The 18,515-nt window shown below is 42.5% G+C and overlaps 1 protein-coding gene across 2 annotated transcripts in view; it reads right to left on the bottom strand.

Moving 5' to 3' along the window:
- The window catches only part of tmtc3 (transmembrane O-mannosyltransferase targeting cadherins 3), a 138,134-nt gene that overhangs the window by 109,083 nt on the left and 10,536 nt on the right, over positions 1 to 18,515 (bottom strand). Inside the window, exon 2 of one of the 2 annotated variants that reach the window (XM_073058857.1) lies at positions 304 to 504. In XM_073058857.1, coding sequence (XP_072914958.1) covers positions 304 to 492 — 189 coding nt within the window. In that variant the 5' untranslated portion in view covers positions 493 to 504. The remainder of the gene's footprint in view (positions 1 to 303; positions 505 to 18,515) is intronic. The other variant, XM_073058858.1, reaches the window with a different exon arrangement.

Below are 18,515 nucleotides of genomic sequence, written 5' to 3' on the forward strand. Positions count from 1 at the left end.
ACTCAAGACACTGTATCATTGTACATGCAATAATAATAAACCAATACAAACACTTGCACATTAAGGCTTAGTCATGTGCATCCGACAGGAAAGTGGATATGGTAAGAGATTAAACCATCACACAATGGTGATTGAAACAGTGGACCAAACCAGAGGACCTCCTTATAACTTCACCCCTCTTTCTACTTCAGATGATTTTCTACAACTAAAAGTTGGTTAACATCAACAATTATAAAAAAATAAAAAGTCTCATTTGCAAGGTTAGAATTCCTTTATAAGATCACACAACAACAATGGTATTACCTCACTCATTGGGGTTCCCCAGAAGTCATTGAGGAAGAGGTTCTTCACTGGTGTTGATGGATGCAGATCTTTGTTGTCCAGAATGGCAGAAACATCATCAAAGACAAATCCACAATAGGTACTGTTCCAGTAGCACACAACCACCACCCCGACCAATAGAAGAATCTCCTTCCAGCTCACTTCAGCCATTCTCACAGGCTGCTGTAGAAAATTAGAACAAAACATTCAAAATATATTTTTATTTGCATCTATAAGGAATGAAGTCAAGCCTATGATATAACATCATTAATGCAATTGGTTTTGTTCCCTGCAAAACTAATTTCTTAAACTGTATTAGACAATTATCCCATATAAAGATAAAGACTAGCTTTATTTGTCACATGTATTCAGAAAGTACAGTGAAATGCATCATTAGTGTCAAAACAAATCAGCAAGGATTCTGCTAGGCAGACCACAAGTGTCACGACGATTCCGCGCCAACGTAGCATGTCCACAACTAACCCGTATGCCTTTGGAAATCGGTGCACCCAGGGGAAACCAATGCAGTCACGGGGAGAACATACAAACTTCTGACAGACAGCAAACATGAGGAAATCTGCATATGCTGGAAATTCAAGCAACACACACAAAATGCTGGTAGAACGCAGCAGGCCAGGCAGCATCTATAGGAAGAAGATTACAACCTCACTCCTTCCTAACGCTCTGCTCTCCACACTCCAACCTCACTCCTTCCTAACGCTTTGCTCTCCACACTCCAACCTCACTCCTTCCGAACGCTCTGCTCTCCACACTCCAACCTCACTCCTTCCTAACGCTCTGCTCTCCACACTCCAACCTCACTCCTTCCTAACGCTCTGCTCTCCACACTCCAACCTCACTCCTTCCTAACGCTCTGCTCTCCACACTCCAACCTCACTCCTTCCGAACGCTCTGCTCTCCACACTCCAACCTCACTCCTTCCTAACGCTCTGCTCTCCACACTCCAACCTCACTCCTTCCGAACGCTCTGCTCTCCATGCACAGCGTTCGGAAGGAGTGAGGTTGGAAACTTCTTCCTATAGATGCTGCCCGGCCTGCTGCATTCCACCAGCATTTTGTGTGCGTTGTTTCTTACAGACAGCAGCAGGAATTGAAACCCTATGTTACAGCTGACACGGTAAAGCAATTCCACTGATGCCTTACCATTCAGTCCACCTCCCTGCAAACAATCATACAATGGGAAGCAGTGGTAACATTTTAAACCCAGTCTCCACAACAGTTCTTTTGTTTACAAAGATAGTTTCCCAGGGAATACCCAACCTTGAGCACACAATCCACATTTACATTGCTCTCAAACAGATTATCATTAATATATGCCTGAATGCTTTAAACTCTTAGTTTAGGTGAACATAAATCAATGGAGAATGTCTGGAAATATTTTATATTGTACAAGGTTGAAAAGATTTACATTTAAAAATATTGCTCGATAAGAAAACACTTTCACAGTTGAAAGTCCAGTTGTGCAAAAGAACAAATAAAATATGAAAGCTCAAATTACAATAGCTTATCTGAAGCCCATCATCCCTTTTGGGTCACAGGCTGCCAATAGCAGCTTGCCAGAGTCCTCTGTCCTGGGCCAGTCTTTCAAGTTATCCCAGGTGCAGCCCATCTTCTTCCTTTCTCAGGGATGAGGTCTTTAAGCTCCTGGTGCTGTTTCTGTGGCACTGAGTCTTTACAGGACAGGGTTGTTAGCCTCACACCTAACCCTCCTCCTTTCATAGCCGAGCTTGGGACCATCCATGGTGGAGGTCAAATTACAATAGGAACACAAGAAATAGTAGGCCATGGTCGGTTATAGAGTCACAGAGCATGGAAACAGGTCATTTGGCCCATCAAATCCACGCTGACCATCAAAGACCAATTTACAGTATTTCTGTGTCAATCACAGTTTGTTCACCCTACATTCCCGTCAACTCCTCCCAGATCCTACCCCTCACCCACACACTGGGGGCAATTCATAGAAGTCAATTAACATATCAGTTTGCACATCTTTCTGATGTGGGAGTAAACCAAAGCACTTGGGAAAACCCACATCATCACAGAAAGAACATGCAAAGTCTACACACCACCAGAGATCAGATATGAACCCAGGGCTCTGGCACCGATGTTATGCGGTAAGACCTGAGCTGATTTTTTTTCCCCTCACTGTCACCTTCCTGTACCAACCCAACATTCCTCAGTTCCCTTCCCCTCTAAAATTCTGCCATTCTGCTTTGAATATCTCAGCACTGGAGCCAACACGACCTGTTCAGGTGGAGAATTCTAAAGATTCAGTACATTCTGGCAAGGAATTTCATCTCATGACAGTGCTGAACATCTAACTCCTTATTGTAGGACTTTGACCCCTCATCCTAGATACCACACTCATTGAAGTGTCATTGCCACAGCCAACTCAACCCAGCACCTTAATAATTTTGTACGCTTAATCGAGATTTTTCAATCTTCTGAACTCAACGAGGTAACTAGACTATATTCTTCATAGGTCCAATGAGACAAAGTTACGCTAAGTGTCAAGAATTTGGTATTTCCACCATACTCCTAAATGCTGGTTATGTCTATGGGTGTACACAAATTGCTCATTTGTAAACTGTACACGACCTGCATACTCAATTATCCAGTGGCAACGTCACCAGGGCACTACAGAATTGCACTGCAACATCTTTTACAATAAAGGTCAACATACCAAATGTTTATAAATACCTACTTCATAAGTCCATGTATTTTTTTTTAACAAAATGAGAGTCATTGAACAATACAGCATTGATACAGGCTCCTCAGCCCATATGTCCATGCTGACCATCCATCTAGCCCCAATTTCCTGCAGTTGGCCCATATCCCTCCAAGCCCATACATTGAGACAAATACAGTAATATCTGTGTCAACCACTTCCTCTGGCAGCTTGTTCCATATACTCACCACACTGTGAAAAAATTGTCCCACAAGTCCCTTTTAAATCCTTGCCCTCTTATCTGTGCTCCTCAGTACCGGATTCTTCGGCCCTGAGAAAAAGACTGCTGCTATTCACCTTACCTATGCCCCTCACGATCTTATAAACATGTATAAAGTCATCCCTTATTCGCCTGTGCTTCAAGGAATAAAGTCCTAGCTTGGCAAAGCCCTCCCACCTATAAATCAGGTACATTAATCCTTGCAACATCCTTTCCATTCCAGCTGAAATGGCTTTACCCATTCACTTAACCTGCTTATATCCCAAATAGCTTTCTGCATTCACCTTGCACCCCATACTGCTGTGTCATGACAAACTTGGGATACATAACACTTGATCCTCTCATCCAAATTATTATATACTGCGAATAGTTGGTTCCACTTTTCACAGCTCCATTCCACATCCCCAAATCAAACAAGACTACTCAATCTAGTTCTGATTTCTGTCCATCAAAGAATCCTCAGTGTGTGTGTGTGTGTGTACACACACACACTCTCTCTCTCTCTCACTCAGTGGCCCTTTAATAGGTACATCGTGACCTTCTGCTGCTATAACTCATCCACTTCAAAGTTCAACATGTTGTGCATGCAGAGATGCTCTTCTGCACACCACTGTTGTATCACATGGTTTTTTGAGTTACTGTCACCTTCCTGTCAGATTGAACCAGTCTGGATCACATTTCTTCCCCATTCTGATGTTTGCTCTGAACAACAACTGAACTTCTTGACCATGTCTGCATGTTTTTATGCATTGTTGCCAAATAGGTGGCTGATTAGATATTTGTGTTTATGAACAAGTGACCACTGAGTGTATGTAATGATGTAAAGAGAAAAGTAATGGACTGCCTACAAGTATTTTATGAGGGTTTTTGATTGGCTTCACTTGGATGACTGCGGTAAACAAAGAGATAAAGCTGTCAATTGGTTGGGAATCAGTCCCATTCACCTCCCAAGGGATTCCTGTGCACTTAAACAATGAGAGTGGCTAAATTATCAATAAACTAAAATAATGATTTTCAAACTGAGTTGCTTGTCATCTTCCAGAGAGTAGATATATCCCAGAGCCACACAGCATGAAAACAGGCATTTCTACCCAACTGTTTCATGCTGACCAAGCTGCTCATCTAAGCATGACTAGTTTATGTGGTACAGTTAGAAACAGATAAAACGTCCAAAGTCAAAGTAAATTTTATTATCAAAGTACATATATGCAACACACATTCACTTTCCTGCGGGCATAATTAGCAAATCTATTGAATGGCAACTATAAAAGGATCAATCAAAGATCACTAGAATATAGAAAGCAAACTGTGCAAATGTAATTACAAGTAAACAATGGAACATGAGATAACAAAATAAAGAGTCCTTAACGTGAGATTGCTCTTAATGTGAGTTGCGGGAACATCTTAATGGATATACAAGTGAGTGTAGTCACCCCCTTTGTTCAAGGGCCTGATGTTTGAGGGGCAGTAACTGTTCTTGGACCTGGTGGTGCGAGTCCTGATGCATCGGTACCTTCTATCTGATGGCAGCTGCGAGAAAAGAACACGGCTTGAGTGGTGAGGATCTTTGATGATAGATGTTGCTTTTCTACGGCAGCATTTCAGGTAGATGTGGTCAATGGTTGTGAGGGCTTTACTTATGAGGTACTGGGCTGAATCCACTACCTTTTGTAGGATTTTACGTTCAAAGACATTGGCATTTCCATACCAGGCCATGATGCAGCCAATCAATACACTCACCACTAAACATCTACAGAAGTTTGTCAGAGTTTTAGACATCATGTCAAATCTCTGCAGACTCCTAAGAAAGTAGAGGTGCTGTTGTGCTTTGCAATTGCACTTACATGCTGGGTCCAGGACAGATCCTCTAAAATTGTAACACTCAGGAATTTAAAGTTGCTAACCCCCTCCTCCTTTGATCCTCCAATGAGGACTAACTCATTTATCTCTGGTTTCCCTCTCCAGAAGTATATAATCAGTTCCCTGGTCTTGAGTGAGAGGTTGTTATGACACCACTCAGCCAAATTTTCAATCACCCTTCTGTATTCATCACCACCTTTGATTTGGTCAATGACAGTGATGTCATCAGCAAACTTGAATATGGTATTGCAGCTATGGTTCACCACACAGTCATAGGTGTAAAGTGGTAGAGCAGGGGGCCAAGCACACAACCCTGAGGTGCAACCTGTGATGATGGAGACTATGGAGGAGATGTTGTTGCCAACTTGAACTTACTGAGGTCTACAAGTGAAGAAATCCAAGATTCAATAGAAGCACGTATTGAGGCACAGGTCTTGGAGCTTATTTGAGGGAATGATGGTATTGAATGCTGAGCTAGTCGATAAAGAGTATTCCGATTTATACATTGGATAAAAACATTGTTAACATAAGTATTCATAAGATTCAAATTTATTTGTTAAGTATACATCAAAAATACAGTGAAGAACTTTCTACAGAGGCACAATTGAAAGCACCCTGACTGGCTGCATCACTGCTTGGTATGTGAATTGTACATCCCTTAATTGCAGGACTCTGCAGAGAGTGGTGCAGATAGCCCAACGCATCTGTAGTTGTGAACTTCCCATGATTCAGGACATTTACAAGGACAAGTGTGTAAAAAGGGCCCGTAGGATTATTGGGGACCCAAGCCCTCCCAACCACAATCTATTCCAGCTGCTACCATCGGGAAACGGTACCGCAGCATAAAAGCCAGGACCAATAAGCTCCGGGACAGCTTCTTCCACCAGCCCATCAGACTGATGAACTCATGCTGACGAGTGTACTCGATATTACATTGACTGTTCCATTTATTATAAATGATCATAAATTACTATGATTGCACACTGCACATTTAGATGGAAACGTAATGTAAAAATTTTTACTCCTTGTGTCTGTGAAGGTAAGAAATAAAATCAATTCAATTCAAATGCATTGTTTGTGTTATCAGCCAACACACTCACTGGTGTACTGGGGGCACACCATTTCTATCATTATAATTAGGGTATGAAATGGGAAGGGAGCAAAAAAATAAAAGGGACACAGGAAAATGGCTCCAGGCTAGAGTTATGTTGATACTGGATTTAAACAAGTGGCCCGATTAATTTCTTCAAAGGGGGTGTATTTAATGTCTTGTAATCTCATAGGCAGCTCACCCTCAAGGGATTTCTGTCTGCTTCAACAAAGATGAGAGAGGCTGAATTATCAATAAATTAGAATCTTGGTTTTCAGATTCAGCTGTTTGTCGCCTTACAGTCAGTGGGTCATTATCCCACGGATGTTAGCAGAACCTTGCTGTGCTCATTTCCCCTCACAAGAGTGAATATTCACAGTGAATAATGCTCTGAAATAGTGAAAGATGCTGTTAAGATAACAATTTCCCCTCGAGCTGTGTAGAGTGCTTATACATTGCCTGGATATTACAGCATGTAGGATTCTTAAAACTAATAAATCATTGGCAGTCCTTTGGTGCTTAGGGATAAGACCATGAGACACAGGAGTAGAATTAGGACATTCAGCCCACTGAGTCTGTTCCACCATGGCTGATTTATTATTCCCCCTCAATCACGTTCTCTTGCCTTCTCCCTGTGACACCCTTACTAATCAAGAATCTATTAATCTGCACTTTAAATAATCAGAATAACTTGGCTTCCACAGCTGTCCATGGCAATGAATTCCAGAGACTCTCTGGTGCAAGATTCTCCACAAAAGGAAACATTCTCTCCACGTCGACTCTCTCTAAGCTTTACAATATTTGACAGATTTCAGTGAGATTCCCCCCTCCCATTCTTCTAAACTGCAATGAGTACAGGCACAGAGCCATCAAACTCGCCTCATATATTAACCCTTTAATTCCCAGAATCATTCACATGAATGTCCTCTAGATATTCAATGCCAGCACATCCTTTCTTAGATAAGAGGCCCAAAATTGCTCTAATCCAAAATGACAAAGGAACATTGATAGATTAAGCTAAATCACATTTATCAGTAATATTCAAAATGAAGGCAAGATAATTTTTTCACAAAAGAAGCATTTTGAAACCAGATTGAATCAGAGCCAGGTTTATTATTACTGAGATATGTTGTGAAATGTGTTGTTTTGTGGCAGCTGTACCAACAGCCATCACTATAATATTAAAATATTGACAAGGCTCTGTGATAGCAGTTTCAGCTCTGCTAGAAGTGCAGCTCTGAAATACCACTTCAAATAGCCACGAAACCAAGAAAGAAAAGAACAGCAGCACGATCATCAACCCCCCCAACACCCCTCCCTACACAAAAAAACAAACAAAAAACAAACAGGCACATCGACCTCCAAATCCCCCTCCCTCACGCACAAAAGAAAAACCAGGAAAGATCGGGCGAAAAACACAGATACAAAAAAACCCGTAAGACCAAAAAAATGTCCACTGTTCAAGACCACATCCAAAACACAGAAAACCTGGACAACATTCTCCCTCTCCGTAGCAGTGATCTTAACGAAGATAAAAAGGCAGTCTTCCCCTCTGCCTAACAGAGCAATCTCACCAGTAATAAAAAACAATCCCCCCTCTCCATCGCAGAGCTATCTCACCAGAGATCCCTAGTTTAGACTAAATGAGGTTCTGTCTGCTCCCTGAAGTGCATCAATTAATAAAAAGCCAATGCGCATTTGTATAGTATTGTTTATTTTCTTTTCAGGATGTTTCAGGGTACTTTACAGCTAATGAAGAGGCTTTTGCTGCAGTCATTAGTGAATTTGGAAGCACGTCAATCAGACTGAATGACAACGGCACAAGCAAAGTGATTTTTATTAGATGAACATTTCAAAGTAAATTTATTATCAAAGTACGTACATGTCACCACATGCTACCTTGAGATTAAATTTTCTTGCAGGCATTTACAGGATAATGAAATACAATAACATCTATGAAAATCTACGCATAAACTGGGTGGTGCAGTGGAGATACATTTTTACCAAAGGGGGAGGTAAGGCACTCCTTCCCTCTGCTAGTCTGCACCTTAGGGCAAGGTGTAGCACCTGCTTAGCTACCTGAACAGAGTCACGTGAAGCCACAGGAGCAGATGGTGCATGGTCGTATGAGCAGCTGGTCACATCACGTCCTGGTTATGCAACCACTGACACCAGGCAGACAGTCTCGGAAGAGTATTGATAGCGGCTGAGGTCACCGTCTTGTAAAGACACTGCCCAGAAGGTGGCAATGGCAACCCACTTCCATAGAAACATTTGCCAAGAACAATCACTGTCATAGACCATGATCACCCACGTCATATAAAACGACACATAATGATGATGATATATAAATAAAGACTAACAAACAACATACTTGCAAAAGACAGCAAATTATGCAAATAAAAATAAGAAATAACATTGAGAAAATTAGATGTAGAATGCTTGAAAGTGAGTCTGTAGGTTGTGGAATCAGTTGAGAGTTCAAATGAGTGTAGTGGTCTATGCTGATTCAGGAGCTTGCTACGTGCTAGTCCCAGGACAGATCCTCTGATCTGAAAGCACCAAGGAATTTAAAGATCATAACCCTGTCCATCACCATCCTCTTAAAGAAGCCTGGCTCATGGCCCTGTAGCTTCTTCCTCCTGTAATCAATAATCAGCTTTTTGGTTTTGCCAATGTTGAGTTGTTGAGGCACCATTCAGTCAAATTTTCAATCTCCCTCCTATATGCCTATTTGTCACCACTTTTGATTCAGCCAACAACAGTGGTATATCTTCAGCAAACTTAAATATGGCACTGGAGCTGTGCTTAGCCTCACAGTCGTTAGATATAAATGAGTAAAGCAGGGGACAAAGCATACAGTATTCGAGTGTGCTGATGGTGAATGTGGAGGATCTGCAAGCGCTGGAATTGAGGATCCAATGGAGGGCCTGATTTTGGAGCTCAGTAATAAATCTTGAGAGGATAATAGTGCTGAATATTGAGCTGTAGTCAATGAAGAGCATCCATATGTATGCATCTTCACTGTGCAGATGTTCCCGAGCTGAGTGAAGAGCTAATGAAAAGGCATGGTGTTGACCTGCTGTGGTGGTAGACAAATTGTGATGGAGCTTATCGTCTCAACAAAACATATACATCATAGTAACACATAGGAAATACTGGAGGAACTCTGCTGGTCAGACAGCTTCTATGGAAGGGAATAAAGAGATGACATTCCAGCCCAAAACATCAGCTCTTTATTCTTTTCCACAGATGCTGCCTGATCTATCGAGTTTCTCCAGCACTCTGTATATGTTACCTGGATTTCCAACATCTGCAGAATCCCCAATGTTTAAGAAACAAACATTCTCCTCAACTGGTGTATTTATACAAGAGCCTTTTTCTTCATTTAAAGCTTCTCCCTCACATTCTGGCTCGGCCTCTCCTCAAATGGTTCACCTCATCCACCCCCGTGATAGCACATTCACATTCACGCTCTGGGTAAAGCTTCTTCTAAATTCTCTTTTGGGTCTCTTGATGACTGTCTTCAATTTACAGCCTTAAGTTACTTTCTGCTCCAAAAGAAGAAACATTCTCTCTGTACACACACTTTCAGAACCTATCACAATTTTAAAGAGCTCCAAGATTCAAGTTTATTTGTCACATGTATATCAAACCATAGAGTGAAATGTGTCATCTGCCTTAACAACCAACAAACCCAAGGGCGTGCTGGTGGCATCCTGCAAGTGTCGTCACACCTTCCTGCACCAACATAGCATGCCCACCATGCTTGGGAGATCAACAGAGAACACAACAAACTGGGCAGTGACCTCCCTGTCAGATTCACGCTCAGCTCCATCCAATAGGGTTCCGAAGTTTCAGACGTGATAGAGGCAGAGGGATGAAGGGTGAGGGGGTGGGTGGCATTGCTAGTCAGGGAAAATGCTACGGTAGTGCTCAGGCAGGACAGATTAGAGGGCTTGTCTACTGAAGCCATATGGGTGGAGCTGAGAAACAGGAAAGGTATGACCACATTAATGGGGTTGTATTATAGACCACCCAATAGTCAGCAAGAATTGGAGGAGCAAATCTGCAGAGAGATAGCAGACAAATGCAGGAAACATAAAGTTGTGATAGTAGGGTATTATTTTTCCAAGTATTGATTGGGACTCCCATACTGTTAAAGGTCTAGACGGGTTACAGTTTGTAAAATGTGTTCAGGAAAGTTCTCTAAATCTATATATAGAGGTACCAACTAGAGAATTAGATCTCCTATTAGGAAATGAGTTAGGACAGGTGACAGAAGTGTGTGTAGGGGAACACTTTGGTTCCAGTGATCATAACACCATTAGTTTCAACTTGATCATGGATAAAGATAGGTCTGGTCCTCGGGTTGAGGTTCTAAACTGGAAAAAGGCCAAATTTGAAGAAATGAGAAAGGATCTAAAAAGCGTAGATTGGGACAGGTTGTACTCTGGCAAGGATGTTGTTGGTAAGTGGGAGGCCTTCAAAGGAGAAATTTTGACAGTGCAGAGTTTGTATGTTCCTGTCAGGATTAAAGGCAAAGTGAGTAAGAATAAGGAACCTTGGTTCTCTAGGGATACTGGAACTCTGATAAAGAAGAGAGAGATGTATAACATGTATAGGAAACAGGGAGCAAATAAGGTACTTGAGGAGTATAAAAAGTGCAAAAAAGTACTTAAGAAAGAAATCAGGAGGGCTAAAAGAAGACATGAGGTAGCTTTGGCAGTCAAGGTGAAGGATAATCCAAAGGGCTTCTAAAGGTATATTAAGAGCAAAAGGATAGTAAGAGATAAAATTGGTCCTCTTGAAGATCAGAGTGGTCGGCTATGTATGGAACCTAAAGAAATGGGGGAGATCTTAAATGGGTTTTTTTGCATCTGTATTTACTAAGGAAACTAGCATGGAGTCAATGGAAATAAGGCAAACAAGTAGTAAGGTCATGGAACCTATTCAGATTGAAGAGGAGGAGGTGCTTGCTATCTTGAGGTAAATCAGAGTAGATAAATCCCCAGGACCTAACAGGGTATTCCCTTGGACCTTGAAAGAGACCAGCATTGAAATTGCAGGGGCCCTGGCAGATATATTTAAAATGTCAGTATCTACGGGTGAGGTGCTGGAGGGTTGGAGGACAGCTCATGTTGTTCCGTTGTTTAAAACAGGCTCTAAAAGTAATCCGGGAAATTATAGGCCAGTAAGTGTGACGTCGGTAGTAGGTAAATTATTGGAAGGAGTACTAAGAGATAGGATCTACAAGTATTTAGATAGACAGGGACTTACTAGGGAGAGTCAACACGACTGTGCATAGTAGGTCATGTTTAACAAATCTATTAAGAGTTTTTCAAGGAGGTTACAAGGAAAATGGATGAAGGGAAGGCAGTAGATGTTCCTACATGGACTTCAGCAAGGCGTTTGACAAGGTCCCGCTTGGGAGATTAGTTAGGAAGATTCAGTCACCAAGTATACGTGGTGAGGTAGTAAATTGGATTAGACATTAGCTCAATGGGAGAAGTCAGAGGGTGGTAGTGGAGGATTGCTTCTCTGAGTGGAGGCCTGTGACTAGTGGTATGCCACAGGGATCAGTGCTGGGTCCATTGTTATTTGTCATCTATATCAATGATCTGGATAATGTGGTAAATTGGATTACCAGATTTGCTGATAATACAAAGATTGGAGGTATAGTGGACAGTGAGGAAGGTTTTCAAAGCTTGCAGAGGGATTTGGAAAAATGGGCTGAAAATTGGCAGATGGAGTTTAATACAGACAAGTGTGAGGTGTTTGCACTTTGGAAGGAAAAACCAAGGTAGACATACAAGGTAAATGGTAGGGCACTGAGGAGTGCAGTAGAACAGAGGGATCTGGGAATACAGATACAAAATTCCCTAAAAGTGGTGTCACAGGTAGATAGGGTAGTAAAGAGAGCTTTTGGTACATTGGCCTTTATAAATCAAAGTATTGAGTCCCCCTAGTCCTCACCTATCACCCCACCAGCCTACAGATCCAACGCATAATCCTCCGTAACTTCCGCCACCTCCTACGTGATCCCACCATCAACCACATCTTCCCCTCCCCACCACTCTCATCTTTCCGCAGGGATCGCTCCCTATGCGACTCCCTTGTCCATTCATTCCCCCCCCCCCATCCCTCCCCACGGACATCCCTCCGGGCACTCATCCCTGCAAACGGAAGAAGTGCTACACCTGCCCCCACACTTCTTCCCTCACCACCATCCCAGGCCCCAGACAGTCCTTTCAGGTGAGGCACCACTTCACCTGCGAGTCAACTGGGGTGATATACTGTATCCAGTGCTCCCGATGTGGCCATTTATACATTGGGGAGACCCGCCGCAGACTGGGAGGCCATGCCGCCGAACACCGGCAGGATCTCCCTGTGGCCGCACACTTCAATTCCACAGACCACTCCCACTCCGACATGTCTGTCCATGGCCTCCTCTACCGTCAAGATGAGGCCACACGCAGGTCGATGGAGCAATACCTTATCTCCCGCCTAGGTAACCTCCTACCTGCCGGCATGAACATTCAACTCACAGACCTCCGATGATACCCCTGCTCCCCCCTTACACCCCATCCCTATTATTTTAGTCTGGTTCTCTTTCTCTCTCTTTTTTTCCCCCTCACTATAATCTCCCCCCAGCCCTACCTTTCTTTCTCTTTTATTTCCCATAATTCTCCACCTTCCTCCTAGCCCATTTCTTCCTAGCTCTCTACTTTATCCCTCCCCCCCACTTCTTATCCTCCCTCGACCATCCCATGTTACTTCACTCCTGATGAAGGGTTTCGGCCCGAAACGTCGTCACTACCTCCTCCCATAGATGCTGTCTGGCCTGCTGAGTTCTGTCAGCATTTTGTGTTTTTATTGAGTATAAGAGTTGGAATGTTATGGTGAGGTTGTATAAAGCATTGGTGAGGCCATATTTGGAGTATTGTGTACAGTTTTGGTCACCGAATTACAGGAAGGATATTAATAAGGTTGAAAGAGTGCAGAGAAGGTTTACAAGGATGTTACCGAGACTTGAGAAACTGAGTTACAGAGAAAGGTTGAATAGGTTAGGACTTTAATCCCTGGAGCGTAGAAGAATGAGGGGTGAATTGATAGAGGTGTATAAAATTCTTATGGGTATAGATAGAGTGAATGCAAGCAGGCTTTTTCCACTGAGGCTAGGGGAGAAAAAAAACCAGAGGCCATCGGTTAAAGGGTGAAGGGGGAAAAGTTTAAAGGGGACATTGGGGGGGGGCTTCTTCACACAGAGAGTGGTGGGAGTGTGGAATGAGCTGCCAGATGAAGTGGTAAATGCAGGCTCACTTTTAACATTTAAGAAAAACCTGGACAGGTACATGGATGAGAGGTTATGGAGGGATATTATCCAGGTGCAGGTCAGTGGGACTAGGCAGAAAAATGGTTCGGCACAGCCAAGAAGGGCCAAAAGGCTTGTTTCTATGCTGCAATGTTCTATGGTTCTAATAGGCCCTGACTTCTATCACCCCTCAATCCTCTCATCCTTTTGATTAGGCAATTCCATTAGGCTTTCAATAGGCCAAATGGCCTAATTCTGCTTCTTTGTCTTATGTTCTTTCCTGATATGCACACTTTTGGTTTCCAGGTACTGTCCATTAAAATCTTCTCCACATCATATCCAGATATTGTATATCCTTTCCATAATAAAAATAACCAGAATGGGTTTTGCTGCTCTAAGTCTGACCTAATTCATGTTCATTAAAAGCTAAGTACAACTTCCTCACTTTCGAATTCTATACCTGTACATCCAGAAACAATGCTAAGCCATTCAGCACAGACTAGATGGGCCGAATAGTTTGTGTGGTTGCAGTGCTCTATGACTCTCAACATCAGTGACTGGGGTACTTGTATTCCTAGATCTCTCTGTTCTTCTAATCCACAGAGACTCATATATTCCAAATAGAGGCCCCTCTCTTCTTCCTTCCAAAGCTACTAAATCATTTAAATGCATTGAACTTCATTTGTTACTTGAGTGAGATCATTCTTTTACTGAATGATGGGTAAATATTGAGTGGTAAGTAGTGACAAAAGCACCAAAGAGAATTTTGTTCTTTCTCAATGTAGTGCCAAAAGCTCATTTGCATCCATCTACTTTGCAGACAAGGACACATCTTGTTTGAATGATGACTCCTCAAAAAATACAACAATCACTCACCAGCAATAGTCAATGCTGCTTTTTGTTACACAATAACCCAAAGGGATTCAAATCTGAAAACCTCTCAATCAGGGCCAATAATGCTACTGTAGTGCCAATGCTGCAAAATGGTTATCCCTAAAAACTTGATCAATGCTTGTCCATCAGCTGATATTACCTCAAATAATTGGCCGTTATCACAGAAGTGTCAAATCGTCCACAAACAAAACGCGCTGCTCATAACAGGAGGAGGGGTAAAGGAGGTGCAAGGCGCTCCTTCCCTCCACCAGAGTGCAGGTCATCCTGGGGTAAGGTGTACCATTTGCTTAGAACTCCCCGTGACCAAGGTCATGTAAAGCCATGGGAACAAGTGGTGGTGGATGTTCTCTTCCCGCCATGACGGACATTTACACTACACACTGCATCCACTAAGGAAACAGCATTATGAAGGACCCCATGCACCCCTCATACAATCTCTTCTCCCTCCTGCCGTCTGGGAAAAGACTCCAAAGCATTCGGGCTCTCACGACCAGACTATGTAACAGCTTCTTCCCCCAAGCTATCAGACTCCTCAATACCCACAGCCTGGACTGACACCTTGCCCTATTGTCCTGTTTATTATTTATTGTAATGCCTGCACTGTTTTGTGTACTTTATGCAGTCCTGTGTAGGTCTGCAGTCTAGTGTAGCTTTCTCTGTGTTGTTGTTTTTACGTAGTTCAGTCTAGTTTTTGTACTGTGTATTGTAACACCATGGTCCTGAAAAATGTCTCATTTTTACTATGTACTGTACAAGCAATTATGGTCGAAATGACAATAAAAGTGACTTGACTTGACTTGATATGAGCAGCTGGTGCATATCACAAGTCCTGGATATGTGACCACTGATGCCAGGTTGACAATCTCTGAAGAATACACATAATGGATGGGATCGTGCATCTTGTAAACACAGTGTCCAGAAGAAGTTAATGGTAAAAGGAGGAGAAGCAGCTTACAAGAACGATGGCGCCTAATGGCAACTGTTGCTAGCTTCTTCAGAAACAGCTCTATTTCTATTTTTAATATCTCTATTTTTCCCTTTCAGGGTTCTTTTGAACACCCTGACCTGGAGTTAGACGCTGACTTCGGTTCTTTGTGGGAATGGGACCTACTCTCAGGGTCTCACGACTGGCCGCTATTCGATATGCAACAATTATACCAGTGCTAAGAAGAATAATGTGATCTACCTTAATGATGATTGCTCGGGAGCACTCACAATGACAGTGATGAAATGCTTTGAGAGGTTGGTATGACTAGTCTGAACTCCTGCCTTAGCAAGGACCTGGACCCATTGCAATTTGCCTATCACCACAATAGGTCAAGGACAGACACAATCTCAATGGTTCTCCACATGGCTTTAGACCACCCGAACAACACAAACACCTATATCAGAATGCTGTTCATTGACTAGAGCTCAGCATTTAAACCATCATTCCTACAATCCTGATTGAGAAGTTGCAGAACCTGGGCCTCTCTATCTCCCTCTGCAATTGGATGCTCGACTTCCTAACCAGAAGACCACAATCTGTGCGGATTGGTGGTAGCTTATCCTCCTCACTGACGATCAACACAGGCACACCTCAGGGGTGTGTGCTTCGCCCACTGCTCTATTCCCTGTATACACACGACTGTGTGGCTAGGCATAGCTTAAATACCATCTATAAATTTGCTGATGATACAACCATTGTTGGTAGAATCTCAGGTGGTGACAAGAAGGCGTACAGGAGTGAGATATGCCAACGCTTGGAGTGGTGCCGCAGAAACAACCTGGCACGCAACATCAGTAAGACGAAAGTTGATTGTGGACTTCAGGAAGGGTAAGAAGAGGAACATACCAATCCTCATAGAGGATCTAACCTGGTCCCAACATATCGATGTAGTCATAAAGAAGGCAAGACATAAAGTAGTCATAAAGCAGCTATACTTTATTAGGAGTTTGAAGAGATTTGGCATGTTAACAACTACAATCAAAAACTTCTACAGTTGTATCATGGACACACCGCATCACTGTCTGGTATGGAGGAGCTACTGCACAGGACCAAAATAAACTGCAGAAGGTTATAAATCTAGTCAGCTCCATCTTGAGCACTAGCCTACAAATTACCTAGGACATCTTTAGGGAGCGGTGTCTCAGAAAGGAAGTGTCCATTACTAAGGATCTCCAGCACCCAGGGCATGCCCTTTTCTCACTGTTACCATCAGGTAGGGGATACAGAAGCCTGAAGGGACACATTCAGTGATTCAGGAACAGCTTCTTCCCCTCTGCCACCTGATTCCTAAATGGACATTGAATCTTTGGACACTTCACTTTTAAAAAAAAATACAGTATTTCTGTTTTTGCACTTAAAAAAATATATTCAATATACATAATTGATTTACTTGCTTATTATTATTTTTAATTAATTATTTTTTTTCGCTCTGCTAGATTATGCATTGCATTGAACTGCTGCTGCTAAGTTAACAAATTTCACGTCACATGCCAGTGATAATAAATCTGATTCTGATATGCCAAGGACACAGCCTAGAAGACGAATGCGCCTTCAGGGTTCTGGAATTTCGGGCGGCCTGGAGGAAAGCGCCAAGGTTTTTTTGTTGGTGGGGGAGGGGATGTCGTTGCTCTGCTGCTGCTCATGTGAGGGGGGAGCTGGGGGTGGCTTTGGGGTTCTAACATTTAACTGTCATTCATTCTTTGGGGCTCTCCCCTGTTTTCGTGGATGTTTGCGAAGAAAAAGAATTTCAGGATAATAATTGTATCCTTTCTCTGACAGTAAATGCACCTTTGAAACCACTTCTGTAGAAAACTTTGCTAAGAACAATCATGGTCACCTACATCATACGACAAGGCATATACGAATGAACGAGGTATTCATAATATGCTTAGTGCAGATGCGACTTAGCAGTGGATTAATTATCCTATCATCCATCTGCTGCTAATTCTTACATGATTCTATGCAACATTACTCCAAGATTTTTTTGATGTGTGACAATGATATGAATGATATGCATCGTCACCAACAGCTTCCTCCATCTATTCATGAAGTTGTTCACCTGACATGCAAGCACTGGAAGAGAAGAAAATTCCTCCCATTAAAATTGAAAAGCCAGCTCAAAACACTCATCCTTCACTTTGTCCATAATTAGTAGACTTATGAATGCTCGCAACCTTGAGTTAGTTGAATGAAGTTGAGTTTTGGAAAATGATGTTTGCTCTCCTACCCCACCTTATGAAACCACATACGTCTAATTATGTAGTGTTTCCATCGCAGTCTTACCTCAACTTCTGCTAAAATCTCACATCACATTTTGTTACATCCAGGCACAATTACGGTAGTCTAATACCAAATTGACCAGCTTTCCTCCAAACCAGTGGTTCCCAAACTTTGAGTTACTGCCCCCCCTGGCTTCCAGACCATATCCCTGGCATCCACCTCTCCCCTTCCACCCATTACATAAAAGATATTTAAAAATTGTATTTACAATGCACAGCAAAAGAAAATAGGAACTACAAATTCAAAGCAGTGGCAAATAACCGCAAAAATTATTCAGATCTATTTAAAGCTACAAATAAAATGATTTCACAAACAAAAGAAAATCTGCAGTAAATCAAATACACACAAAATGCTGGAGAAACTCGGCAGGCCAAGCAGCATATATGGAAAATAATAAACAGTCCACATTTTGGGCTGAGACCCTTCAACAGGACTGGAAAAAAAGAGATGAGGAGTCAGAGTAGGAAAGTGGGAGAGGGGAGGAAGAAGTACAAGATGGTAGGTGATAAGTGAAATCAGGAGGAGGAAGGGATGAAGTAAAGAGCTGAGAAGTCAATTCGTGAAAGAGATAAAGGGCTGGAGAAGGGGGAATCTGATACGAGAGGTCAGAAGGACATGGAAGAAAGGGAAGAGGGAGGAGCACCAGAGGGAGGTGATGGGCAGCTAAGGAGGATAAGGTGAGAGAAGGAAATGGGAATGAGGAATGGTGAAGGCAGGTGGGTGCAGTTAAATGAAGTTCGAGAAATCGATGTTTGTGCCATCAGGTTGGAGGCTACCCAGGCGGAATATCAGGTGTTT

The sequence above is a fragment of the Hemitrygon akajei genome, chromosome 10, assembly GCF_048418815.1.
Source record: "Hemitrygon akajei chromosome 10, sHemAka1.3, whole genome shotgun sequence".
NCBI classification, from domain to species: domain Eukaryota; kingdom Metazoa; phylum Chordata; class Chondrichthyes; order Myliobatiformes; family Dasyatidae; genus Hemitrygon; species Hemitrygon akajei.